The 24,422-nt window shown below is 41.3% G+C and overlaps 3 protein-coding genes and 1 long non-coding RNA gene across 6 annotated transcripts; 2 read left to right on the top strand and 2 right to left on the bottom strand.

The window, feature by feature from the left end:
* Positions 1-303: 303 nt before the first annotated feature.
* Positions 304-13,139, bottom strand: LOC146655244 (carbonyl reductase [NADPH] 1-like). 2 transcript variants are annotated; one of them, XM_085427166.1, is made up of 7 exons: positions 13,121-13,139; positions 7,899-8,013; positions 2,484-2,653; positions 2,283-2,390; positions 1,453-1,661; positions 1,293-1,346; positions 304-1,170 (listed from the first exon to the last, which is right to left on the bottom strand). In XM_085427166.1, exons 2-7 carry the CDS (start codon positions 8,009-8,011, stop codon positions 997-999), a joined length of 828 nt encoding a protein of 275 aa, XP_085283292.1. In that variant the 5' UTR covers positions 8,012-8,013; positions 13,121-13,139; the 3' UTR covers positions 304-996. The 2 variants fall into 2 exon arrangements, with proteins under 2 accessions (XP_085283292.1, XP_085283293.1); XM_085427167.1 differs by lacking the exon at positions 13,121-13,139 and adding an exon at positions 10,272-10,339.
* Positions 10,392-17,986, top strand: setd4 (SET domain containing 4). The gene is made up of 13 exons (XM_085427159.1): positions 10,392-10,527; positions 10,760-10,880; positions 10,976-11,071; positions 11,574-11,611; positions 12,310-12,398; positions 15,179-15,415; positions 15,574-15,633; positions 15,730-15,859; positions 15,948-16,122; positions 16,611-16,689; positions 16,803-16,883; positions 17,014-17,137; positions 17,233-17,986. Exons 2-13 carry the CDS (start codon positions 10,805-10,807, stop codon positions 17,389-17,391), a joined length of 1,344 nt encoding a protein of 447 aa, XP_085283285.1. The 5' UTR covers positions 10,392-10,527; positions 10,760-10,804; the 3' UTR covers positions 17,392-17,986.
* cryzl1 (crystallin, zeta (quinone reductase)-like 1) lies at positions 17,924-24,153 on the bottom strand. 2 transcript variants are annotated; one of them, XM_085427160.1, is made up of 13 exons: positions 23,922-24,153; positions 23,466-23,543; positions 22,537-22,609; positions 22,328-22,372; positions 21,611-21,679; positions 20,928-21,061; positions 20,713-20,824; positions 20,493-20,513; positions 20,078-20,176; positions 19,579-19,703; positions 19,302-19,407; positions 19,177-19,222; positions 17,924-18,362 (listed from the first exon to the last, which is right to left on the bottom strand). In XM_085427160.1, exons 1-13 carry the CDS (start codon positions 24,000-24,002, stop codon positions 18,266-18,268), a joined length of 1,086 nt encoding a protein of 361 aa, XP_085283286.1. In that variant the 5' UTR covers positions 24,003-24,153; the 3' UTR covers positions 17,924-18,265. The 2 variants fall into 2 exon arrangements, with proteins under 2 accessions (XP_085283286.1, XP_085283287.1); XM_085427161.1 differs by lacking the exon at positions 20,493-20,513.
* LOC146655242 (uncharacterized) lies at positions 18,255-20,810 on the top strand. The gene is made up of 3 exons (XR_014914238.1): positions 18,255-18,379; positions 19,788-19,855; positions 20,687-20,810. It is a non-coding gene; the product is annotated as an uncharacterized LOC146655242 (long non-coding RNA).
* Positions 24,154-24,422: the final 269 nt, after the last annotated feature.

Raw genomic sequence — 24,422 nt, 5'->3', positions numbered from 1 at the left:
TTGTCCACATCTGACTCTTCATACACCGAACTCCAATCTTGTTGTGCTAAATCGAAATTGAAGGCATGAATTGCTTCTTCATTTATTGTTCGCTTTGCTATCATGATCTTGGTATCTATTTTTTTTTAAATCACAGTCACACAAAGTAAAAACTGGTAAGTGGTCAGTTATATCACAGACAAGCAGACCACTATTAATTTGGAAATCCATGACATTAGTAAAAATGTTGTCAATAATAGTGGCGCTATGTGAAGTTATTCTGCTTGGCTTTGTTATTGTTGGATATAGTGATAAGCCATTGTGTCAGTAAAGTCATCAATGGCTTTTAACCTTGTTGGATTTAGCAAATCAATGTTAAAATCACCACAGATAAATAGTAATTTTTGGTTCACCGAAGCAAACGTTTTTTCTATCCATTCATTAAAAGTGTCAATACTTGAACTGGGTGTCCGATATATACAACTTATTATAACATTTCTCTTTTTTTCATTCATAATCTCAATAGTCAAACATTCCAAAATTCCATCAATAGCCATAGACATAGTTGTTACAACATTATATTTTATAGAGTTATGAACATATATAGCAACCCCGCCGCCCGCCTTATTTAATCTATTCATGTATTTTAAATCATATCCATTCAAACAAAAATCTATTCCTTTATCGACATTGAACCAAGTTTCAGTGATGGCTATAACACTAAAGGGGCGAGAAAATTGTTGCAAATAGTCCTTAATGAAATCAAAATTAGAGTACATACTTCTGCTGTTAAAGTGAATTAATGAGAGCTTCCCGTCTAGCAATGTCAGTTTATGTTACAGTTTTTTTGTTGTTGGGTGACTTTCATTCTTTAAATGTTTCACAGTTTCGATTTCACCCCATTTTGTTATCGCTGATGTGGAAACACTGCGAGTCTCACACGCTCATCACCACTTCTGAACAGTCTTTTCAGAGACAAACTTTCTTTGCAAATTATTTTTCATGTTAAACTCTCTTTCACCACGGCTGGACTTCCTTGTCCGAGAGATACATTCCATGAGGCTCTTTGGCTCCAGATGGCAGCAAAGCCAGGTAGACCGGTGTGACAGCGCCCTCGTCTGGTGACTTGGGAGCAGTTGGTCCAGCCATGTCAGTGCGCACCCATCCTGGGCAGCAGGCGTTCAAAAGGATCTTTTAAAAGAATCAAATTTAAAAACAAAATGTTAGCAACAACGATTTAATGGACATAAAACCATGACAAAAACCCCACTGAATATAGAAGTTCTGCATTGTTAGTTATATATTTCAGTTACCCCATCATTCGGTCTCTCCTTGCTCAGACGACGAGCATGAATCACGGACAGCACCTTTAAAAACATCCACACACAAATATAATCAGTGTCTCATAATATGGTTTCAGGTCAAATGTTCATGTCTCTGGTTAATAACAGCGAACACATTAATCAAACGTACGGTCAATCCAATTTTAGACACTGTATAGGCCCCGTCAGGCCAGCCGCGCTCTTTATGTTCGCCTTTCTTGGCCTCATCGACAAATCGTTGCATCAGTTCCACCAGCTCCTCCTCTGTGATGTTCTCGTTGCGGAAACATTGCTGGAGGTCCAAGTTGCACTTCTTCAAACCACTGACGCAGTTCATGCTGGAGACGTTCACCACACGACCTAAAACACACAGACGTACACACACAAGAATCTGAAGATGGAAAACAAACAGGACGTTTGTCTCCTTCGTGCTCTTAGAGTCCTTTAAACTTTAAACTCCAAACAGCTTCCATCTGAGGTTTGTTTCAGAGACTGATGGATAAGCTTTGAGCAGGTTCTCCAGGAGGACTTCTGATGTTCAGTTAAATGTGTGTTCTTGTTTTTTTAGACCCGTGTTTATGTAGCTATGATGTATCAGAATGGCTGCTGTGAAAAAGCTTTCCTGCTTTCTTTAGCCAATGCCTATTCTTCTCATCTGTCCTCTGCTCTCCTGCCTGTCAGGCAGAAATAAATCTCAGTAAGCCATGCTGAAGGAGGTCTTAAAATTAATTTGGAGGACAAATAGCAAGGGAGGCTGCATAATCGAAGATGCATAGTTTTATCATCTGCAGAAGCGAACTGGCATACAGCTAGGATACAGACATCATAGCAAGAAGAAGACTCCAAACAACTCTTCCTGATTGATGTCTAATATATTTAAAAACTAAAAGTTTCTCATTATCAGTTACTGACATGTACGCTCACTCAATTAAAAATGCAAACTTTCAAGTAAAATATGATGCAGACTGGGTCCAGCTGTACCTCCAGGTTTGATGATCTCACTGAAGACAGTCCACATGTTTCTGGTGGAGAAGAAGTTTGTCTTGAGAGTCACCTCCGCCTGGATGCCAAACGGAGTCGTGTCTGCCACTGAGGAGACAGCGTGATCTCCGTCAACATTACAACATCAGTGTGTGCAGCTCCACAGCACTATGATATACATCAGCACAAGAAGTTAATTACCTTTGAAAGCTATTGCAGCGTTATTGATGAGGACGTCCACTCCTCCGTATTTCTGTTTGAAGAACTCAGCAGCGGTTTTGATGCTGTTCAGATCGTCGATGTCCAGCTGGTGAAACAGGGGCTTCAGTCCCTCTGAGTTCAGAGCCTTCACCGCTGCCTCACCACGGCCTCTGCAAGAGGAGCAAAACATCCTCATTTATATTCACTTTGTCTTCGATCTCATCGTTTACACCTTATACCAGCTGAGATTCTCAGTCTCTCTCTCTTCATTTTGTCCCCAAAGGCCCTGAAACATGATGAAGTTCCATCACTGGCCTGGCCACATTACCACGGTCATTTACTGTACATATAATGGAACAAATGTGCAGCAAGACGTGTTCACAATTTCAGGTTGAAATCATCTGTAAAAACATTTCACTCATTCCTTTAGTTACATTAAAGATGTAACATACCTGCTGCATGAATATATTCAATTATTGAACCAATTTATAGGCTTGAACACATAAATGGCTGAAAAACAGATTCACTTTCATCTGACCTCAAACTGCAGTGATTTCCATCATGGGAGTATGAGACAGTGTCCCACAGGAATGCATTGAAGAGCCCATTACTCTAATGTGCATCCCATCACGTTGGAGATAAATAGCAGCGTGAGCATACCAAGTACCAACATGAAAATATTCACTTGACTCTTCAGCAGCACCTGTGTCACCTTCTCCAGGTTTTTCTAAATAAAAAACAAACAAAACAAATTCCCCCTCTCCTGCGGGTGGTCTATCCTTCAAGCTCGGGTCCTCTACCAGAGGCCTGGGAGGTTGAGGGTCCTGCGCAGTATCTTAGCTGTTCCTAGGACTGCGCTCTTCTGGACAGAGATCTCCGTTGTTGTTCCTGGGATCAACACTCGCCTAGTTTGGGAGTCACCGCACCTAGTGCTCCGATTACCACTGGGACCTCCACATTTTCTCGAGCTCTTCTCTGAGCCCTTGGTATTTCTCGAGCTTCTCGTGTTCCTTCTTCCCGATGTTGCTGTTATTCGGAACCTCTACATCGATCACTACGGCCGTCTTCTTCTGTTTGTCTACCACCACTATGTCCGGTTGGTTAGCTACCACCATTATGTCTGTCTGTATCTGGAAGTCAAACAGGATCTTAGCTCGGTCATTCTCCACCACCCTAGGGGACGTCTCCCATTTTGACCTCAGGACTTCCAGGTTATATTCGGCACAGATGTTTCTGTACACTATGCCGGCCATTTGGTTATGGCATTCCATGTATGCCTTGCCATTCCGTAGTCTGTATCCGTAGCCAGTCTTGTCAATGATCTCACTGAGGGGGTTCAGGCGTATGGAGAACAGCAGTGGGGACAGAGCATCTCCTTGGTAGATCCTGCACTTGATGGTAACTTGTGCTATGGGCTGCCACATCCCCATTGAGTTCCTGATGAAGGCTCTTAGGGTCCTGTTGATCTCGTATAGTTCTAGGCATTCCAGGATCCAGGTGTGGGGCATTGAGTCATAGGCCTTCTTGTAATCAAGCCAGGCAGTGCACAGGTTGGTCAGCCTAGTCTTGCAGTCTTGGGCGACTGCTCAGTCCACCAGAAGCTGGTGTTTTGTGCCTCTGGTATTCTTGCCAATCCCTTTCTGTGCCCCACTCATGTATTGACCCATGTGCCTGTTCATCTTAGCCGCTATGATGCCTAACAGGAGCTTCCACGTGGTACTGAGGCAGGTTATTGGTTGGTAGTTGGATGGGACCGGCCCCTTCTGTGGGTCCTTGAGCATCAGGACTGTCCAGCCTTCGGTTAGCCATTCCGGGTGTCTCTCATCAACTAGCAGCTGGTTCATTTGTGCTGCCAGGCGCTCATGGAGTTAAGTTAGCTTCTTCAGCCAGTAGGCATGAACCAAGTCCAACACTGGAGACCCTTTCTTGGATGTCTGCCACGGTGATGGTTACTGGTCCCTGTTCAGGGAGGTTACTGTGGACTGCCCTCAGATCCACAAGCCACTGATCATTGCCATTATGGCAGGGCTTTAGATTAACTTTCTGCCGCAGTTGCACTGGTGCGCCTAATGTTTTTATCTTAGGCACATCAGCACAAAAGTTAGGCGCACCCAAATTTTTCAACCGCATCGCTTAACCCCGCAGTTTTACATGTGCACTTTTTTGGGGGGGGGGGGGAATTGCTGTCTATACAGACAATATTAATTTGTAAATGATTAACTAACAATCTTGTCAACACAAAGTTCTTCATTTGGAGCACAGTTCTACAAGAAAGAAAAATTACTGAAAAGGTGCTTGTGCTTAAAGTGCTTTGGCACTCTTTGGTAATGTTGTAGACGATGTTAAACGTAATCATCATCTCGGCCTCCTCTGACGACCTATTTGCTGCTACCTGCCGCTGAAAGGCAATGGGACGAGGGGACAGTTGGGCAGTGCATTTATCGCAGCATATAATGTGTTTTCTGGATACACTGTGCTTTTTCAGCATTCAAAGATTGATGGCACCGTGTCAGAGCACTGGCTATGAATTTCAGACAGATCAGGCCTTACCTTAACAAAAAAGTTATCAACAGTTCTTTTCATTTTTTCTTATTACCCACAGCTACATCCACTTCAGTCAGGTCTAGACTACTCAATAGGGCAGGGTATTATCACTGATTTCTATAATCCATTCAATTCCGATTCACAAGGTCCCGATTCGATTCGATTTCGCCTCAGACAGTCAGAAATATTATTATTTTGATAATTTATTAGTATTGACACTTGTGAGACTTCACCAGAGGTATAAGCATCATAGCAGATGCCTTTGTGTCAATGTAACTGAGGATAAAACACAGAAAAACATGAAGGAGATTTTCCTGGCCTGGCTTTTTTTTTTAGCAGATTACCTTAAAAATATCCTGCAATTTTGTATAATTTTAAAAAGTATAAATTTCTTCAGTATTGAACAGCAGAAATTAGGCTTTCTTGTCCGAGGTCATTTAAGTTAAAAAAAGGGAAAAAAAGACAGCGGTCGACAGCACTGCAAACAACAGTAGACTGGTGGGTAATAAGTGAATGAATAATGCAGAAAACAGAGATTTGAGATGGGAAACTGTTCTTGAAGTACAGAGAGAGAGAGAGAGAGAGAGAGCTGCACATGAAGTGTGATTTGGAAGAAAAACTGCAAAAGTAAGAGTGAATTAATAACGATATTTATTAAATTTGAAGCGTAGTTTGGATCTTCTTTTGCTGCTGGTTCAGTGAATTTTGGTTGGAGAGAGAGAAAACCTGCAGCTCAGAATCGAGCGCAAAAAAGATGTAAACACAAAGTCCGGACCATCGACGCATCAGAATCTGTGAGCTTTATTCAAACTACTCACCTCTCTCCATCCACCTGCACTTTCAAATGTACACACGAAGGACTACAGAAATATCTGGACCACGGCCAATCAGAGAGGTCCCGCCCCTGGCTATCACTGATTGGTTTAGACCACGATAGGGGCATAATGTGTGTATGTTGTTGACCACACAGAGACTTTCAGAGTTGCGGAGACTTTTTTTCTGTTCTTTTTTATTTGAACAGCTGCTGGTCGCACCAGTGCAACCTAGGATTTTTTTTAGTTGCACCACTGAAAAATTTGGTCGCACGCTAGAGCCCTGCATTATGGGTTGCAGCCTTCTCCCTCTGGCGTTATTTTTGTGCCACTATTCTGAGCGCACGTAAAAAAATTTGCAGGTGTAAGTGCAAACTAAGACGCAAACTAAGGTGCAAACCTTTTTTTACGTGCGCTCATTTTTTTACGTGCGCTCAGAATAGTGGCACAAAAATAACGCCGTACTCTTCCCGTATTGCTCTGGTCGTGTCCAAAAACTTGTAGACCAATTACGTCACAGCGACGCGCCGAAGGCTGTCCAAATTCGTAGACTCCTCCGAATGCAGCCGACAAATGCATCAGCATTTCTCCGAATTTGGAGGATGGGTCGGGTGTGTCCTTCGTGGCCCACCATATCCCAGAATTCCTAGCGTGGCCCAGCCAAATGGCAATGGCGGCCGCTACTATGTTTTAAAATTACTCTTATTAATCTGTCTGGGTCACAAAATAAACTTTTAACATTTTCAGTCGACAATGTGGGTGTGTAAATTTCAAATATCTGCTCGGTTTATCAAGATATTGCATATTTGCAAAAGTGCTTCGACGTTTTCGGAGACGTCTGTTTTTTTTTTTTTTTTTTTTTTTTTCCTTTTTTTTTTGGCCTGTCCCGTTTGGCTCTTTTGCATCAGAATTGTTGTCTAAAGGCAAAGAAAGATGCCCAACGGATTTACTTTACCAAACTGACCATCCCAGCCTTGCCGTAATGGTCCATTTGATTCACCTTTTATTGTTTATTTTATTTTCACTTGCTGAATACGGGACAGACTGGACTGGGGGAAAGAAGGGGAGAAAGAAAGAGGGAAAGAGAAACAGCTGAGAAGAGGGACGGGGGAGAAGGGCAAAAAACAAAAACCAACAGAATGAGCAGAGAAAAAAAAAAAGCATATATCAATCACCTGGATCACCTGTTGAGAAAGAAAAAAGAAAGCAAGCAGAAGAGAACAAGAGTAATAGAATAAACAACATCACAATGATATATGGGAATATGACAGTAAATACTAAATGTTAAACATTATTGTGCAGCACATAAGATCAACAGAACACAGTGTGCTTTGAGGTAGGAGCCAAAAAGGGTGTAGTTTGTGGGTGTGATCACCCGTGTGTACACCTGTGAGCATGGACGCGCTTGGTTTTTTGTTTTTTTAAAAGGTTCCTTCATGTAATGATCTGCTAGAGGGTGTGGGGGGGCCACAGCCTCCAGGGCGTGAAGCAGGTATGGAGGAGATCAAAACTCCAGACATCCAGAGGCCCCCAGAACACAAGAGACCAAGGAAGACCAACAGAGGGGCAGCTGCGCCACTGTCCCGGAAAGAGCTGAGGAGAGTCCCAGATGAGGGCTCACTCAGCAGCCGCGGAGCAGAAGCCAGGGGGAGTTGCAGTGACGCGCCCGTGAGCTCCGCCGGCAGCCAGCCGTGCCTGAGTGACCGAGCCCCAGGCCGAGAGGCCTCTCGGAGACGTCTGTTACCCACCAGCTCGATAGCTAGCCGAGAGCTCGAGGGTCACTAGATCACTAGAACGTCAAAACTCCCAGCACATCAGTTGGTCAACTGTGTGCAGAAGGACAGTCAAATGATGCATCAAATGCCCTTTTTCACTCCGTGTGCGTGCTCAGAGCCTGAAGCAAGAAGCTTGGATGAACAAACAAACCACAGATGCAGTTCCTGTTAGCTCTGACCGAGCTTTAGTTTTGTTTAAGCTCTTGGTATGCAAAAGTGTTGAGATGATTAAACTGCAGATACATCATCAACTTGGTCCAGGTATCACCAGGTGAGTCACTTACACATTTCTGGCAGTGAGGTAAACGTCTCCTTCAAACTGCTTGCAGAGCGCTCGGACAGTGGCCAGACCGATGCCCTTGTTACTTCCAGTTACCACGGCAACTCGGATTGGCATGTCTGTACAAAAAGAGAGAGAGGCATCAGTGTCTGAACTCCACACAAGTGGTGGTTAAACTCATAGGTGGGCCCTGCTCTGGACTGGGACCATAAGTTATCTAAGAAAAATACAACTTTAGATCATGGTAAAATTTATTTTAAAAAAGTGTGCGTTACTAGCAATTAAAGACTGCCCTGCAAATACGATCTGTAATATTTCTGTTAAACAAGAAGTCACATACTTGGGACTGTTAATATCCAAAGACCAAAAATCAAGATGCTCTTCAAACTTCACTCCAATTATACAGAAAATCCTAAAAAAGTTCAACCAGTGGCTGCAAAGGGACTTGTCTTTGAAAGGTAGAGTGTTAATTACTAAAGCTGAAGGGATATCCCGATGAACATATGCTGCTCTCTCCTTACATCTGGATAAGAAAATTAGTAAAGATATTGACCGCATGCTCTTTAATTTTATATGGAAAACCGTACGCACTATATTAGAAAAACTGTTGTGATGAATAAGTACGAATCAGGTGGGCTTAACGTCTTAGACTTTTCTACTTTAAATAACACTTTCAAAATTAATTGGGCTAAACATTTTCTTAAAAACCCTACCTCTATCTGGAACTTTATACCATATCGTATTTTCTCTCATTTTGGTGGCTTTAATTTTATTTTAAATTGTAATTACAATGTTGAGAAACTCCCTGTAAAGCTTTCATCCTTCCATAAGCAGGTCCTCTTAGCGTGGACCCTCATTTATAAACACAACTTCTCACCTCACAAATACCTTATCTGGAACAACAGAGATATTTTATAGAAAAATAAATCACTTTTCCTGGAAACTTGGGTCCAAACTGGGATCCTATTGGGGGCTCAGCTGGTTAATAAAGAGGGACAACTACTTATTTACAACGACTTTATTGCACTATATCATTTTCCAATCAGTGTTCAGGAATTCTCAATGGTGCTTGGTGCCATACCCTCAGGGACTTTAATGTTATATAAAAACACTGACAGCTCAATATCTACCTCAGTCACTCTCCCTGATCCAGCTGAGTCACCAATAGGAAAAATCTACTTTTCACAGGAACTTGGTAACAGCAATAAGAAAATACGCAGTTTATTCCAAGAAGATATCGGCTCTCTCCCATATATAATATCTTATTGGAACCGATTTGTTCCAGATATCAAGTGGAAGACAGTCTGGATGATCCCCCATAAATATTTGATTGTAAATAAGGTGAAAAAAGTCTCGTTTAAAATTCTACATAAATGTTATCCAGCCAGTCACTACATGGTCAAATTTAAAAGGGACATAAATACTAATTGTACTTTCTGTGGGGATCATCCAGAAACTGTGACACATCTTTCTTGGTGCTGTTCTTTTACACAGAGATTCTGGAAGGAATTTAGCAGTTTTGTCATTGTCCATATTTTAAGGGAGTTTTCTTTACGATGGGAAAATGTTTTATTCTGTTTCTTTAAGTTCCCCAAGAAGAATGAGAAATGTTTTTTATGATAAATTTGTTAATACTTTTAGCTAAATTTTTTATCCATAAATGTAAGTTTACTAACAAAACACCATATTTCTGTCATTTTTTTAAGGATGTGGAACTGTACATACAATCAATATCAGACTCCACCAACAAAAAGGCTCTCAAAACAATATATATATGTGAATTTTTGCATGTATTCTTATAATTGTTACTTTTTTCTTTTTACCCCTGGCTTTGTGTGTTCACGTTGTTGTTTTGTATACTTCATCTGTTCGTATGTTGTATACTCATTGTTTGTTAAATAAAGTTAAAAAAAAAAAGCCAGTTCCAGAGAGAAAGATAGTGGGAAAACAAATCCACATATATTGCTCCAATAATTTCAGGGGGGGGAATGAATTGAATGCACATACTGCAGCTCTGAAATGCACTGCAGAATGTGGATTAAATAAGTTTAGTTGTATTTGCAGTTAAAGGAGCTGTGTAGACAGTGCGATCAGTCAGTCCAGATACAAACGATACAAACACGCTGGTTTTACGAGGCATGTACAAACAGCACGCGACTGTAAATTACAGCATGGAATTAATAATTTGTCCAAACTTCCCGTTTGAAAGCCTTTGATCGAAGAAAATCAGAAGACTTTTCACCAGCGTCTCTCTCTCTGTTACATAACGCTGACTTTCAGTTTGCAGGTCGGCCCGACGCCTCCTTAAATCCGCTAAAATTCAAACAAGCTGCTGACAAACGAAAACTGTAAGATGTAGCGGAGGCCTCACACTTACTGAAGCTGGGGTTTGGTCCTGAATGAGGCTGCAGAGAGGACAAAAAGCGCTGCACATGAAAATGCACGACTGTAAAAAAAAAAAACAGAAAAAGAAGAAAAGCAGGGCGGCGTTCTGCGCAGGATCGGTGCGCATCCCCGGAAAAACAAGTGGAACACGTGGGTTGGGTTATGGATGAGCTGTACTGCGAGGAGTTTCACGTTAATATGGACAATATTTCGGCATTTCTCTATATTTTGGTTCAACTTTTAGGAAGGTTTGTAGGATCATCTGATAAAAATAAACGACAGCAGAACAGATTAGAGATCAGTGCTGTGGCTCACTGAAGGGTTTTTATGTGGCATGTAGTCCTCCAGCACCCTACAAAAAACCTCTTAATTGATCGTCCATTTGTAGTTCCTTGTGATTGTTAAAACTGTTACAGTGATTACAGTTTATTTGTGCTCTTCAGACTCACAAAGTCTTACGTATGTTGTGTGTTTCGATAGAGAGAGCTGTCCAGATGAGCGTGTATTTACCTACAAAAAGAGACCATGAGAGGTCACAGTCACAGAGCTGGACGAACTGCCCGGAAGAGGAGGCAGAAACACGAAAGCAGCGCCCGGTCAGGTAGAAACACGCTGACTGCTTGAGTTTAAAGTGTTTCAGTGCTGCATGCTGGCTCAGCTCAGACTCTCTGCCCCTCTCTCTCTCTGTCTCTCCAGTGTCTCTGTGTCACCAGCCGCAGCATGTGAAGCTCTGGAAGTTTCTTCACCACAGAGGATTTTCCTCCACACTGCTTCAGCCAGCTCTCTTCACTGGTACCACATCCTATATTGTTTTCCACATCCTCAGGAGTATCATATAACCCGAAAAGGAAAGCTGCCCATTGTTTGTTGGGTGATGTTAGGTTCATTCAGAACTTCCCACCTGACTTCATCAGGATTTTTTGTACACTAAATATATTTACTGAAGCCATGCCAGATTTTACCATCATGCTATGAATGTCTTCTGAGTTACAGCCTCTCACAATACATAGACATGAAGTACACACTCTGTATGAACTGACCTCCAAACTACTTCACATTATTGTATTCCAGAGTTTTTAAATTTTCACAATTTCCCAAGTACGGGAGCACCCTAATCAGTTTTATACTCTACCCAAGTATGACACCTAAAGCCAGAATCTTCAGCATGGTTTCATAGAGCATGACTGTGAGGAGGTTTTCTGTTGGTATCTTCTTGGGCCAATCAGAGACATTACCTACACTGACAGTTTGTGTGTTAAATCATGATATTCACATGTACATTTGGTTCATACAGACACAGGCAGAGGACTGCAGACTCTCAGAACCATCAAGGTAATCCAGATTCCCTAAATGCCACATTTTTATCAACATATATTATGAACTTTTTGCATCTTCAGGAAGAAAAAAAAAATCAAAAATGTTATTTTATTCTGAAAATCACAATGTGGAAACTTCAAGGAATAAACATAGCAAGTCGCTGACAGGCTGAAGTTGTTATGAAAGTGTTATAATGTTAAAAATAAATGATTTAATGGTTTATTAAAATTACTTTTTAAACTTTGATCATATTTTGTTAAACTCAACATCCACTTGTTCACCTTCTTTGTGACCACGTGCCTGATATTTGCAGTAATTCTGAATTCTAACTGAAACACGAGCATACATTTAAAACCATCACAAAGCACACGCTGACATATGCACAAAATGTTATTTTAATATTAAGTTTTATATTATTCATAAAGAAATAACTGTATATTGTTTATATAGCTTTCTTATAGGTTTTGTGCTCGATCTGTTAGGCAGTTAATGATTTATTTATGTGTGTTTTGCCTTTTAATTTATAAGAAAGAAATAAGTTAAACTGCTGCTTCATAAAAAAATACAAATATGATTAGTGAGGTAATTTGTGTAGTCACCATTTTTTTAAACATTTGAATTGGTTACTGTTTGGAATTAGTTACAGGATCAAGTGTAGATCCTGTAGTGACGTTTGAATGTTAAAGCTTTATCTGTTGGTGTTTGTGTGGCAGCCCGGTCAGCTGATTATTTCTCTGCCGGAGTCGTGCCTCCTCACAACCTCCACCGTTCTGCACAGCTACCTGGGACGGTACATCAAGAGGTAAACACAGAATGTAAACATATTCCAATATTTCCATCCTCTATATGGCATGCAGGATTTAATCTATGTATTAGGGGTGCAACATACACAAAATTAACAGTTCGGTTCGATACTTTGGTGTCACGATTCGATATTTTTTCGATACAAAAAAATGTTCATGCTTTTTTAATTTGTCATTTATTAAAATTATAAATATATATTTTAACTCAAACGTACAGTTTTTAAATTACATGTTGCTGAAACAACAAAGGGATAAGAGAAATCACTCATCTTTGGAAAAGAGAGTTTATTACAGAGAAATGGCTCTTTCCAAAATAAAAGCTATACTATACGCTTCTTCTGGGCTATATTCTCAGCAGCATATTAAACATATCAGGTCCCCATAAGGAGAATCACGTGCTAACGGCTGTCTAAATGACTCAGGTAGTGCTTGTTGTTTTTGTCTGCTTCCACTTGTCTTTGCACTAGGATGATGTCGGCGTAAATGTGCAGTCATATTCGTTGTGTTCCCACTAGTGCTGTCAGAGTTAATCTGAAATGACGTTAACGCCACAACACGGCAAATCTCCGTTAACGAGCTACCGCGGATCGCCCGTGCGTGGGGCTGGACGGCCAACACGTTAACGAGCTAACTGCGCTAACGCACTAGTTCACACCAATGTAAGTGAGCATTGCATGGCACATCCAACATACTGTTTTACTTTTGTCCATGACGCGCTTACCTTCAGGGTCATGCTTCACATGAAGATCAAAATAGTTCCAAACGCCAGGGGCCCGTTCTTCGTACGTCGCTCACTACATCCAAGATCAAATGACACATCCAAGATCAAACCATCGCGCTAACCGTGAGCTCGCTAATCCGGTTCTCCGAACACACCTTCCGTTGACGATTAGTACAGCTGGACGCAGTAATGTGAGATCACTGGGTGTCGTAAAAGGGGCTACGCATCGATAGTAGAAACATTGATCGGCAACCCTCTGATTGGTCGGCGAAAATGTCGAAGGAGCGCGCTCGGCTCGGTATTTTTCGGCAGCAGAGCAAGAACTCCTGAGTGAGGGATTTCAGGAGTTTCAGAGTTTAATCAGAACGCAAGGGAACACTGCAAAGGCTGCAAAAGCAAGGAGAGAGGGCTGGCAGAAAGTTGCTGACAAATTAAAATCGTAAGTAATTTAATAATAATAATAATAATATATTGGATTTATATAGCGCTTTTCAAGGCACCCAAAGCGCTTTACAATGCCACTATTCATTCACTCTCACATTCACACACTGGTGGAGGCAGCTACGGTTGTAGCCACAGCTGCCCTGGGGCAGACTGACAGAAGCCAGGCTGCCATATCGCGCCATCGGCCCCTCTGGCCAACACCAGTAGGCGGTAGGGTAGATTTATTATATTACACTATATTATCCAATATTATATTACATTATATTATAATATGTTATATTTTATCCTCTTTCACATTAGAGCCACGACAGGACCCACTAGAACATGGGAACAGGTAAAAGTGAAATATAAGAATATCCTACAGAATGGTAATATTTATCACTTATATTGCTTTTAGTCTCTTGGAAAGAGACCCTGGAATAATCTGTTTGTTTATAACAGCAACCAAGAAAAGGGCAGAGGAAAAAAAGACAGGTGGTGGTCCTGCACCCCCTCGTCAACAAGTTGGTTAAGTGAATAATACCCTCACGGGAAAATCGATATCTCTCTATGAGCACACTGTCGCGCTGAGCTAAAGGATCCTGTCTATCCCGCAATATACGCTGAATTCTGAGGACTCTCCTTATCAATCTTGCACCTTCCGCAATGGGTTGCTCGCGTATACGGACAGGACACGGCTGCGACAGGCTTCCCAAATCCACCTTCGCTTTTATAGCCGTGGTCTCTCATCTTGATTACACGAAGTAATTTACAATTGCTACTCTGAAATATGAATTAAATCTGTAATAATCACATACATGTAATAGAATGTTAATAGTACATTTCCCTTTTTTAGGAAATGACCTGTGTGAAATCAATAAATGGATCAGGTGCTGCATTGTCTTTAGTTACATTGATGTTATTTATTTATGGTGAAACAGTGGTGGAATATCGCTGTTGCTTTCGTATGATGACGCGGACATACCTGCGTGGCCGCGATCTAATCCTGTTTACATAAAGTAAACCTGCTCCCGAGCAGGTTTACGCTTACGGCTCTGTTGCTATGACAGCAAGTCCCGGATGAGCTTCGGGGAACCGAACGATCCAAGATCACGCGAAATCGTCAACAATCTAATCCAGCTAACTTACTTAGCGAGGTACGAAGAACAGGCCCCAGATCTGAATGAGGGTGGGGGAGGTTCAATTTGCCATGTTGCAAGGAGAGCTTAGCTTCTGTCTCGCTAGCTTGTGCTGCGCTCAGTGGATCTGCGCTCGACAGTGCAGCCTAGGTGGAGTAGTCGAACGCAGATCCACTGAGCTCTCAACACAGACAGCATCGTCAGAAGAAAAGTTGATAAAATAAATTTAAAATTTTGTATTGTTCGATACATATGCGAACCGAAAGCACTGTATCGAACGGTTCAATATCGATACGAGTATCGTTGCACTCCTACTATGTATGTGTTAGATCGTCATAAGCTTACACAAGTTCAGACTCAGTGCCAGGTTAATTGTGCGCCTGTACTTCACACTATCTCAGCACACAGAAGGATTCAGCTGATGGACTCTGAGTATTTTAGCCAGAATGAGATGAAACCAAACTGTTTCTGGGTGTGTGTTTTTTTCTCTCTGCAGCTGGAAACCTCGTCTGTCTCCCCTCCTGACCCTCTGCATCTTCTTGGTGTGTGAGCGGCACAGAGGAGAGGCCTCTGATTGGTTCCCTTACATCAATGTGCTGCCCACAGTTTACACCTGCCCCGCCTATTTCAGCGATGATGTCATGGCTCTTTTACCTGCCAGTGTGCGGAGGCGGGCCTTGGAGCAGAGGGAGGCAGTGAAGGAAATGCACTCCACCAATCAGGAGTTTTTCAGGTGAGTGCGGTTAAGGCCGGGATTTGTACTCGCTTGTGGATCAGCTCGTTTTCTAAAAATTGGCTGAATGCATCAGAATAAAAGTAATTGTTCAAATGATGTTTAGTCTTCTTGTGTGAAAAGTGAATGATCGCGTTGTGATTGGTTCACTGGTTCAGGTCCCTGCAGCCAGTTCTGAGTCAGCCCACAGCGGATGTTTTGACCTATGAGGCGCTGAGGTACACCTTCCTTATCTTTGACCAAATGAACCATTTACATAACAGTATTAGTGAATGAGAATAGTATCTCTAACTAAGCTCCTCCTCCTTTCCCAGGTGGGCGTGGTGTAGTGTCAACACACGCACCGTCTTCATGAGCCATGCTTCAAGCAGCTTCCTGTCAGGACCTGATAATTATGCTTTAGCTCCCTTCCTGGATCTGCTCAACCATCGCCCTGACGTGCAGGTAAATGTGATGCTGCAAGAATACTGTAGCTGTTGAGTCGGAGCTGGTTGTACTGATTGAGAGTGTATGACTGCATTTCTTTTGTCAGGTAAAAGCAGGTTTTAACGATGTGACAAGATGTTATGAAATCAGGAGTGTGTCTGGGACTCTGCGCTACCAGCAGGCCTTCATTAACTACGGTTCCCACGATAACCAGCAGCTGTTGTTGGAGTACGGATTTGTCACCACTGCCAATCCCCACAGTGTGGTCTATGTGGACACAGGTAAATCTCTGCAGTAGGTTTTATCATGGGGAAGTTTTTGCCCTATCGTCGAATCAAATTTATATTTACATATATTGATCATGATATATTTATGACAGTGCTAATGAACTTTTATGAACACTCCCTGGACTTAAAATAGGTCATTACTTTACATGTTGGTAATCTGAAACAAGCTGTTTCCCTTCCTTCATTCTTCTTTTAAGTTCATTCTGATTGGCTACCTCTCACAAACAGCCATCATCCCCTCTCACTGCTACAAAGCAAACAGGGGAAAAAATAAATTTAAAACGAGTGTTTAAAGCAGTATTATGAAGCTTAAGCCTTTGCTTAGAGGGATTACTTGCACATACACCGACCTCATTATTTAAAACTTTGGAAACATGTTTATTATTTGCATCTGCCAGTGTAACATTAGATATATAAGAGAAAATATGGAAAACTGTTTGGCTTAAAACTTGATGTTTGTGTGTTTCACTGTGGTCCCTCAGATCTGCTCTGTGATGTTTTAAGAGGCGACAGAAGTTTGACTCAGAAGATCAAGTTTCTCAGAGAGAACAGTTTCCTTCAGTAAGACTCGGTTTACATACTTAATGATTCAGCTGTAAACAGGACTAATACTTAACTCGGATACAACTGCAAAATGGAAAAATGCCTTCATATGTTTCCTGCCTTCCTGCCAGTAATCTCACTGTGTCCAGTGACGGCCCCAGTTGGAGGCTGATGACGGCTCTCAGGCTGTTGTCGTTGCCACAAACACTGTAGTAAGCCTAAACACACATTTATGCATGTACATCGATGTGTTTTGCTCCAAAATCTGGGCGTCCATGCACAATCTGGATCAGTTTCTCTGTCTGTGGAGTGTGCCTGAACATGTGTGTGTGTAATTTACAGCCACCAGTGGAAGGCAGTGTTGCTCGGCCAGCTGGTGTGTGAGGAGAGAGAGCAGTGGAGCGTCCGGATGGCTAAGAGTCTCTGTCAGCGACTACTGCAAGACACATGCAGCGCACTAGATAAGGTGTGTGCACATGTGCATGAATTTAACTCTGTCCCTGTTTTGCAGCACCTCACCTGATTCCTTTTTTCTCCTGCACTGTGTGTGTGTGTGTGTAGGTCTCACACCTCCTCCAACAATGTGAGCAGCCAATTAGGGAGCAGCTAAATGTGGTCAAGTCACTGCGGCAGGAAGAGAGGTGCATCCTGGGAAGCTGCCTCAAGGCACTGGAGGAATCACTCAGACATAATGACAGTCCACTCGGTGCTGTGAACTGACATCTGATTGGCCCTCTGATCTGACAGCTGCTGCAAGAAGTCAAGTGATTGGCTGAAGCGTTTCCTGTGCTGTGTGTTGACTGAGAAAAGCAATAGGATGCTCTGTTACAGGCTCTCATCACCACCAGCTTAACTGCTCTAAGCAAAATACTACTACAGAAAGGATGCATCTCCAGTTTTAAATCCGCTATTTTATATATTTATTTTTGCTTTAATTAGTTAGATTTTGTATTACACATTTTATGAAGCCACCAAATATCCCAGCTGCTGTTTATGTTGTAATTTACAGCTCAAAGGGACATATTTCAATTTTCAACTCCATCTTTTTAGTGTTGGAATCTACTAGAGCAGCTTTGAATGATTCAATATAATCCCTGTTTCTGTCATACTAGGACTTGGTCCTCAATTTGATGTTTTAAGTCTATTAAAACCCCTTTAAGCCAACTTTCTTCTGATTGGCTGCCTTTGACAAACAGATGGATCTGAAACGAACAAACAAAAGATCTGTTGCATAATAAACAAAAAAGCGGCCTTGTTTTTTAATGAAATATGATTTTATTGAGTCAGATGACACCTTGTGCATTTCTAAACAAACATTAGGTGATGAAGAGTGATCAGATTTTAATGGATATCACTGGCTCTGGGAAAAGAGTTTCTTCTGCAGTGTGAAGTAAAACTGTCCAGGTGACTCTGAAACTCAAGCAGGTAATGATTGAGCGCCTTTTTTCCTGTTGTTATCATATTATTGGGCCTGAAACAGATCATAGTTCTGTGTTAACAAGTAAACAGTGACTGATTGGAACAGTGTCACTGCAGAGAGAAGTGATCCAGCTGAGCTGTTTTCTTTTATCTCTGCATAATGTGATTAGTTAGGTCAGAGCTGAACAACAGCCTTCGTCTTTGGGTGACGCTGGACAGTCTCCATGGCAACTGTGGCTTCATAGAGGGGGACTGCTTCCTCGGGCTGAGGCCTGCAGAGAGACACAAGGTGAATTTGATCAGAGACCCATTACAGTCTAATTTTAAAACAATCTGAATCCCCAAATCCATGAAATAACTACGGTCTGTACCAACATGTCATTTGTCTTTTAAACTAAAGGCTTATTAAATTAAACATTTACTTCTTAACCTTAAAAGAATGGTAGGCTATTAGCAATCGTTCCAGTCTTCTTCACCCAAAGCAGGTTTGACACCCCCGCACTAAACTGGAAACTAAACTTCTGCAAGTGCTGTTACAGCAGAAGTCTAATGTTAAAAATAATGAGATATTTCATCCAGATCCAGACAGATTAGGCAAATTCCAGAGCTGTCAAAAATAGAAGAAGTCTGCCTTGGACATGTGAAAGGGAAAGGCCTACCTTCTATATGTTAGAATTTATTTAATGTCTGCTTGTAAAGATTTAGCAATAAACAAATTAAATGCCTGGAGAAAAAAAAAAAAAGCATACAAGAAGACAGAGGTGAAACAAACTGTTTTTGTGCATTTAAATAGGCTTCATTCCAAACAAATACACCATTAAAGCTAATTCAATATCAGTGGCTAATGAGGACATATGTCCCCTGTGAAACTTCATCACACTTCTGGTAATGTTCCAAACATATGTACAAATTGTCTAAGCTGCTGGACTTGGGACTTCTGCATGTTTGTGGGAATCATATGTGAGCATCCTGGAAACTGGAAAGTTGACCTCGTGTTAAAATGTGGATTTGTGTACTTTATCTAAGATAGTATGATCCCACTGAGAAATGTGATCCAGCACTGCTTAAACTAGATTTTGAGGTTACCTGAGTACTCCGCTTGACATCTTCTCCACGATATCCTTCAGAATATCTGCAAAAGTCAGTTAAGGCTTCAGAAATGCACATTATAGAGTTAAGGTTTTAGATTATATGCTGCAAGAACAGGATACGGAGGTATCTTCCTTGCTGTGATGATGATGCTGTCCAGACTTCAGGGTTTAGGAAGGACACAGAGGCTGATTTTAAATAAAGTAATCTGCAATCTGGAGGGTCCAACTGCAAATACACAGAGACACAGAGAGGTGAGGAAAGTGATACTGAAGACAGACCAGACTGAGCTGCATTCAGATGCTTTAAAGCCAGAGAGGTTATTTCTATTCAAATAGTAATAATAAACTATGAAGTTATCAATTTATGATGCCGCTGTTGAGTCTGACCCCAGCTCACCTGCAGGTCTTGGTGGGATGTAACCCAGTGGCCGCCCACTCCCAGCACACTGATGATGTCATGTTTGTGTGGAAGTAATTTCTTCTCTTCTGACTCCACTTCCTCCTCCCCTTCATGCAGATGAACTACACACACACACACACACAAACATACACAAAGGTCTTTTCTAATGTGTCTGATTTGTGCCTCTTCATCCTGCCTGTGACCAGATGTCTGACTGCAGCACCTTGAAGGATGCATCAATGAAGGATGGAGGACAGTCATGAGAGGAGCACAGGTGTGTCCACGACGTATAAAACAGGTGCACGACACAGTCTCAATATACGAGCTGTGGCAGGAAGTCTTTATGTTACAGATATTTTAGTCATTCCATCACAACTCATCAAAGGTGCCTTGTTGAGTGGCTGTAAACATCTGCAAAACTGAAGTTTTGCATGATTGGACATCCAGATAGTGTAGAAACTTCAAGTATGTGAGGAAAAGCAATTTTATTTTTTACCTCCAGAGTCAACAACGATATCCACTCCCAGTCCTCCCGTCTCCTCCATAACCGCCGACAGCAGTTCTGATGAGCTGTTATACACTGGAATAACTCTGGCTTCACACATAAACACACATATATGAGAGAATGAGTCACTGCAGCTCAGAAAACATTTAAAACTAAGAAACCGACTGAGTTGTGTGTAATTCTACTCTGATCACATTTAATTTGCAAACTGCAGTTTTCACTAACGACCACATGATGGCAGCAGATTTTAGATGAAATAATTATTTCTGCAAAACTAGAAAAAAAATATTACTAATGGCTTATCTTCCCATAAATAGAATTACAGCTCAAACACCAATGACAGTTATGTTACTAATCAAGCTAGGAAGCAAGGCAAGTCAGTGGGGAAGAGAGGAAAAGAGCTCACCTACTAAGGGATCCTGAACACCTGAGGAGAATATGAAGGTGAGGAGAGGACAGGATGCAGAGATGAAAACAGGTTGGAAGCAGAGTATGTGAATATGAAAGGAATGACAAGAAAAGGCCAGTTTCGGTATCTCAAAATGTGATTTTGGAGAACATTTCAAAGATGATCATCAAGTTTTTTAATGCGAGCTACAGAAATGTCAGCGTGGGTCGGTACGCACCTACGCTGGGCCGAAGCTGCTCAAGGAAAGTGTGATTCTGTGGCGAGTGTGACGTCGTCAGCACCTTCGCCCCGTGGTAACAAGCCAGCTGGATACACATGAGGCCAAAAGACTTCGCAGCAAGAGGGATGAGATCATTACTCGTGAGTGCAATCAAACTAGAGCTTTGCTTTACAAGGTCGCACACAGTTTATATTTTGAGTGTTTTTACGTACGCTGGCTCCGTCCGTGACCAGGAGCGTGTGTCCGGCCGCCATACGAGCATGTGTGTGCAGAGCAGTGTAAGCGCAAAGGCCGTCACGCAGCGCTGCTGCCACACACACCGAGCTGAGCTTCTCTGGCTTCTGAACTTGAGATCACAGAAACACAAAAATGCTCACTGAACAGCTTTTTATAGGATTTTATTTACAAGATTTCAACTTTTAAGATTCTTAAAGTTCTTAACTTTACGTTGCTCTAAAATCCATCTGCCTAGAAGGTGATTGTCACTCCGTTCTTTTCCAAAGATTATAAATGTAGTCAGAGACTATGGGGGTGGATCAGGGCAGTGTGTGCACTTCAGGTGCTTTTACATTTCTTTCAATCTGAAAGTTCTGATTCAAAAAAGTTGAAAGTTCATGCGGTGCAGAGGTAAGGTGGACACACACAAAAACATTCTGCCCGTCGACTTTGAAGCAGAGCCGAGAACGGGTTCACCTTTTAGATCAGAGTGACCCTTTTTCTGAAATGATCGGTGAGTCAGTGCTGTGATATTTAGTAAAGTCAAGAGTCAGAATAAAAAACATAACATAGACCTAAAAGAATTTAGAAGTAAGTTTACTATGTCATAAAATCTGATAGATGAAAGTAGGAAAAAGAAAATTCACATAATAAAGATGTGAGAGAGCGTGCATCTCACCTAAATAATATTCATCGGTGTCAATGACCTCACAGAGTCCTGAGAAGCTGGAGTCCAGGGGAAGGATACCTGAAGAGGGAAGATGAAAATGGGAAATGTGGAGCCGCTTTCACAAAGATAAAGTTTAGAGAAATCAAACAGACTTCAGAGAGATCTCTAAGTTCTTTGTACTACAGTACAATGAATTAAGACTTGCTTGTAAGAAGAAGTGACTCCATGTCTATTTACCCTAGCAGAGAAATATCTTTTCTAACAATTCAATAGTTAAAAGGAAATTTTACTTTGAAAATTTAGTGGGAAAAAAAAGTGTTAATCCGACTGTGCATTAAGGAGACAAAAAAAACCTCATCCTTCATCACTGAGTTAGCTCGGGGTCGTCAAGGTTATCAAATTCTTTTGGTTTTAAATGACTGTTAGTGTCTTTATTTTTGTGCAAGTTAGGACTTGTTTAACCCTAAAAACCAGTCCAAGTGTGTTAAAGTTATTTTGGTTATGACATCTTCTTGAATATGATCTAACAACATTCAAGGTTTCAGTCAGATCTGATATTAAAACATGTCCAACTTAGAAAACTGAGTCACAGTTCAGAAACAATGAACAATCAAAGACGTCTGTAAACACAAGTATTTATTCTTAAAAAGATTTAAACTTATAGAAATTCCCAAGTTGCAATCCTACAGAAAACCTCACATTCGCCATTTAAAAAATCATCCCTACCTACAACCTCGTCCTCCGGCTGAAACAAGGTAACCTTGGGACCAACTGTCAGGAAAAAACAAACAAACAAGGAAACAGACACAAAAATTAAGACCCGTGAATGATGCATCACAAGGTCTCTTACTCACTCGGCACGAAAACACACACGTGTGAATTTGTTCTGAACAATAAAGCTAATTTCAGAGTCAAAATTTGTGTCTGTTTGCAACCTTGAAGGACGACCCCGGCCACCTCTCTGCCGACAGGGATTAAATCCCTCTGCATCCCGACATCTCTGAACAGCTGTAATAGACATCAGCAAAGTAGTGAGTTATTATCAGTGATGCATTTATCAAATTATTTCAGTTCAGAGGCAACAAAAGCAGCAAGAAAGAAAAATTAAACCACAAATATGTCTTCTTTTGATGTTTTTAAACACATTGTGAGTGTGCCTCAAACAAACAAGCAGCTTTAAACAAACAGCTTTTCTAACCCATCAGGTAGGTAGTTTTTTTTTAATTAATATTTTAAAGCATTTTGAGATCAGGTCCATCCTCTTAATACGATTAGAAATCTCTTCCACATTTACAAAATCACAGTTAATAATAGATTAAGCCCTGCTGTAGGCTACTGTAGCTCATTAATGGGAGTTACGATGAGCTACTACCTATATGGGAAAGCCTGGAGCCGGAGTGAAATAAGGTAAAGCCCTGAGTCATTATATTTATTTTTGGATGGTTCACTTATGAAACAATTATGTTTCTTACTTTTTGTAGTTTTATTCTTTTACTTGGCGGCACTGTGGTGCAGTGGCTCTGCCTTGCAGCAAGAACATCCTGGGTTTGAATCTATCTGGGGATGTTTTGGCAGAGCTTCCATGCTCTCCCAGTGTCTGAGTGGGTTCTCTCCGTGTACTCCGGACTTTCTCCAAACACATGCGTGGGGTAGGTTAACTGGTTTGACTGTGAGTTTAAATGGTTATCTGTCGCCCTGTGTTAGCCCCGTTACAGACTGGACCTGTCCAGCCCTCTTGACCTATGAGAGCTGGGATAGACTGTGTGGATTAATTCCAGTTTTGGCAGAACTAACATGCACTATAACTAAGCTACACTAACCCACCGGGAAACATGTTCAGCCACAGGTCTCACACTGTTAGTACCTTAAGGTCCAGTGGGCTGAGTCCACACGCCTTCACCTGAACTCTGACCTGATGGCTGCTCAGGACATCTGGGAGAGTCTGGAGAGAAACACACAAAGCCGCTCAGTGTAACAATGAAGACAAAGGTAGAAGTCATAAACACAAAAAAAACAGCAGAAACGTAAAATATGTTTACACTAACTAAGAAATAAATCATGCATATATCTGACATGATCTTCTTCTAAACATTTTAATGCAGCTTACTATGAAAGAGCAAAAACACCTGCTAAATAATCATTTTTACAGACAGTTAGTTGTTATACATATTCAGAGAAGCAGGGATTGTTCAGTTGACTGAGACTAATCAGCAGCAGGGAGTTAAATATGCAGATTAAGCCTGCACAGCTAATTTGCTTTTCTAATAAGTTCCTTTAATACTGACGTGCTGTAGTTGCTCAGCTGGAACCTCAAACTCACCATTTCCTGGATAACGAACTTGGGTTCAGCATCACTGACAGCTCGGCAGTACAGACCTTTCATAACGCTGCAGATTTTCATCAAATCCACAAACACAGAATATCAAAATATTATAACGTGACCGACTGGACTAGTGCTCTTCAAATAACAGCTGAGTCTAATATAGGAAAAATCAAACCGCCGGGATCGGATGGATAAAGTCAATCAGCTGACCTCCTCTTCTTCGTTGTTTTTTCTTTCTATGACTACAATACCGCCCACTACTGGACATGTAATATGAAATGAATCATTGGTGTTCGATTTCGTATATAATAATAATAATAATAATAATAATAATAATAATAATAATAATAATAATAATACAAGAAGAAGGAAAACAGTACGTTAATTAAAACTGTTTTAAGAAAAACTTATGCCTTAACAAAAGCCAGTGAATTACTAGCAAAACCTCAGTTTAATGAATGAATTTCTGCATTTATTTAGTTAATTTTATTTTTCTGC

Source organism: Rhamphochromis longiceps, linkage group LG13, assembly GCF_057381845.1.
Source record: "Rhamphochromis longiceps isolate RC_006_pf linkage group LG13, R_longiceps_female_GT1.1, whole genome shotgun sequence".
NCBI lineage: Eukaryota > Metazoa > Chordata > Actinopteri > Cichliformes > Cichlidae > Rhamphochromis > Rhamphochromis longiceps.
Note: the sequence above shows the minus strand (reverse complement) of the source record. Positions and strands in the feature narration are given on the sequence as shown.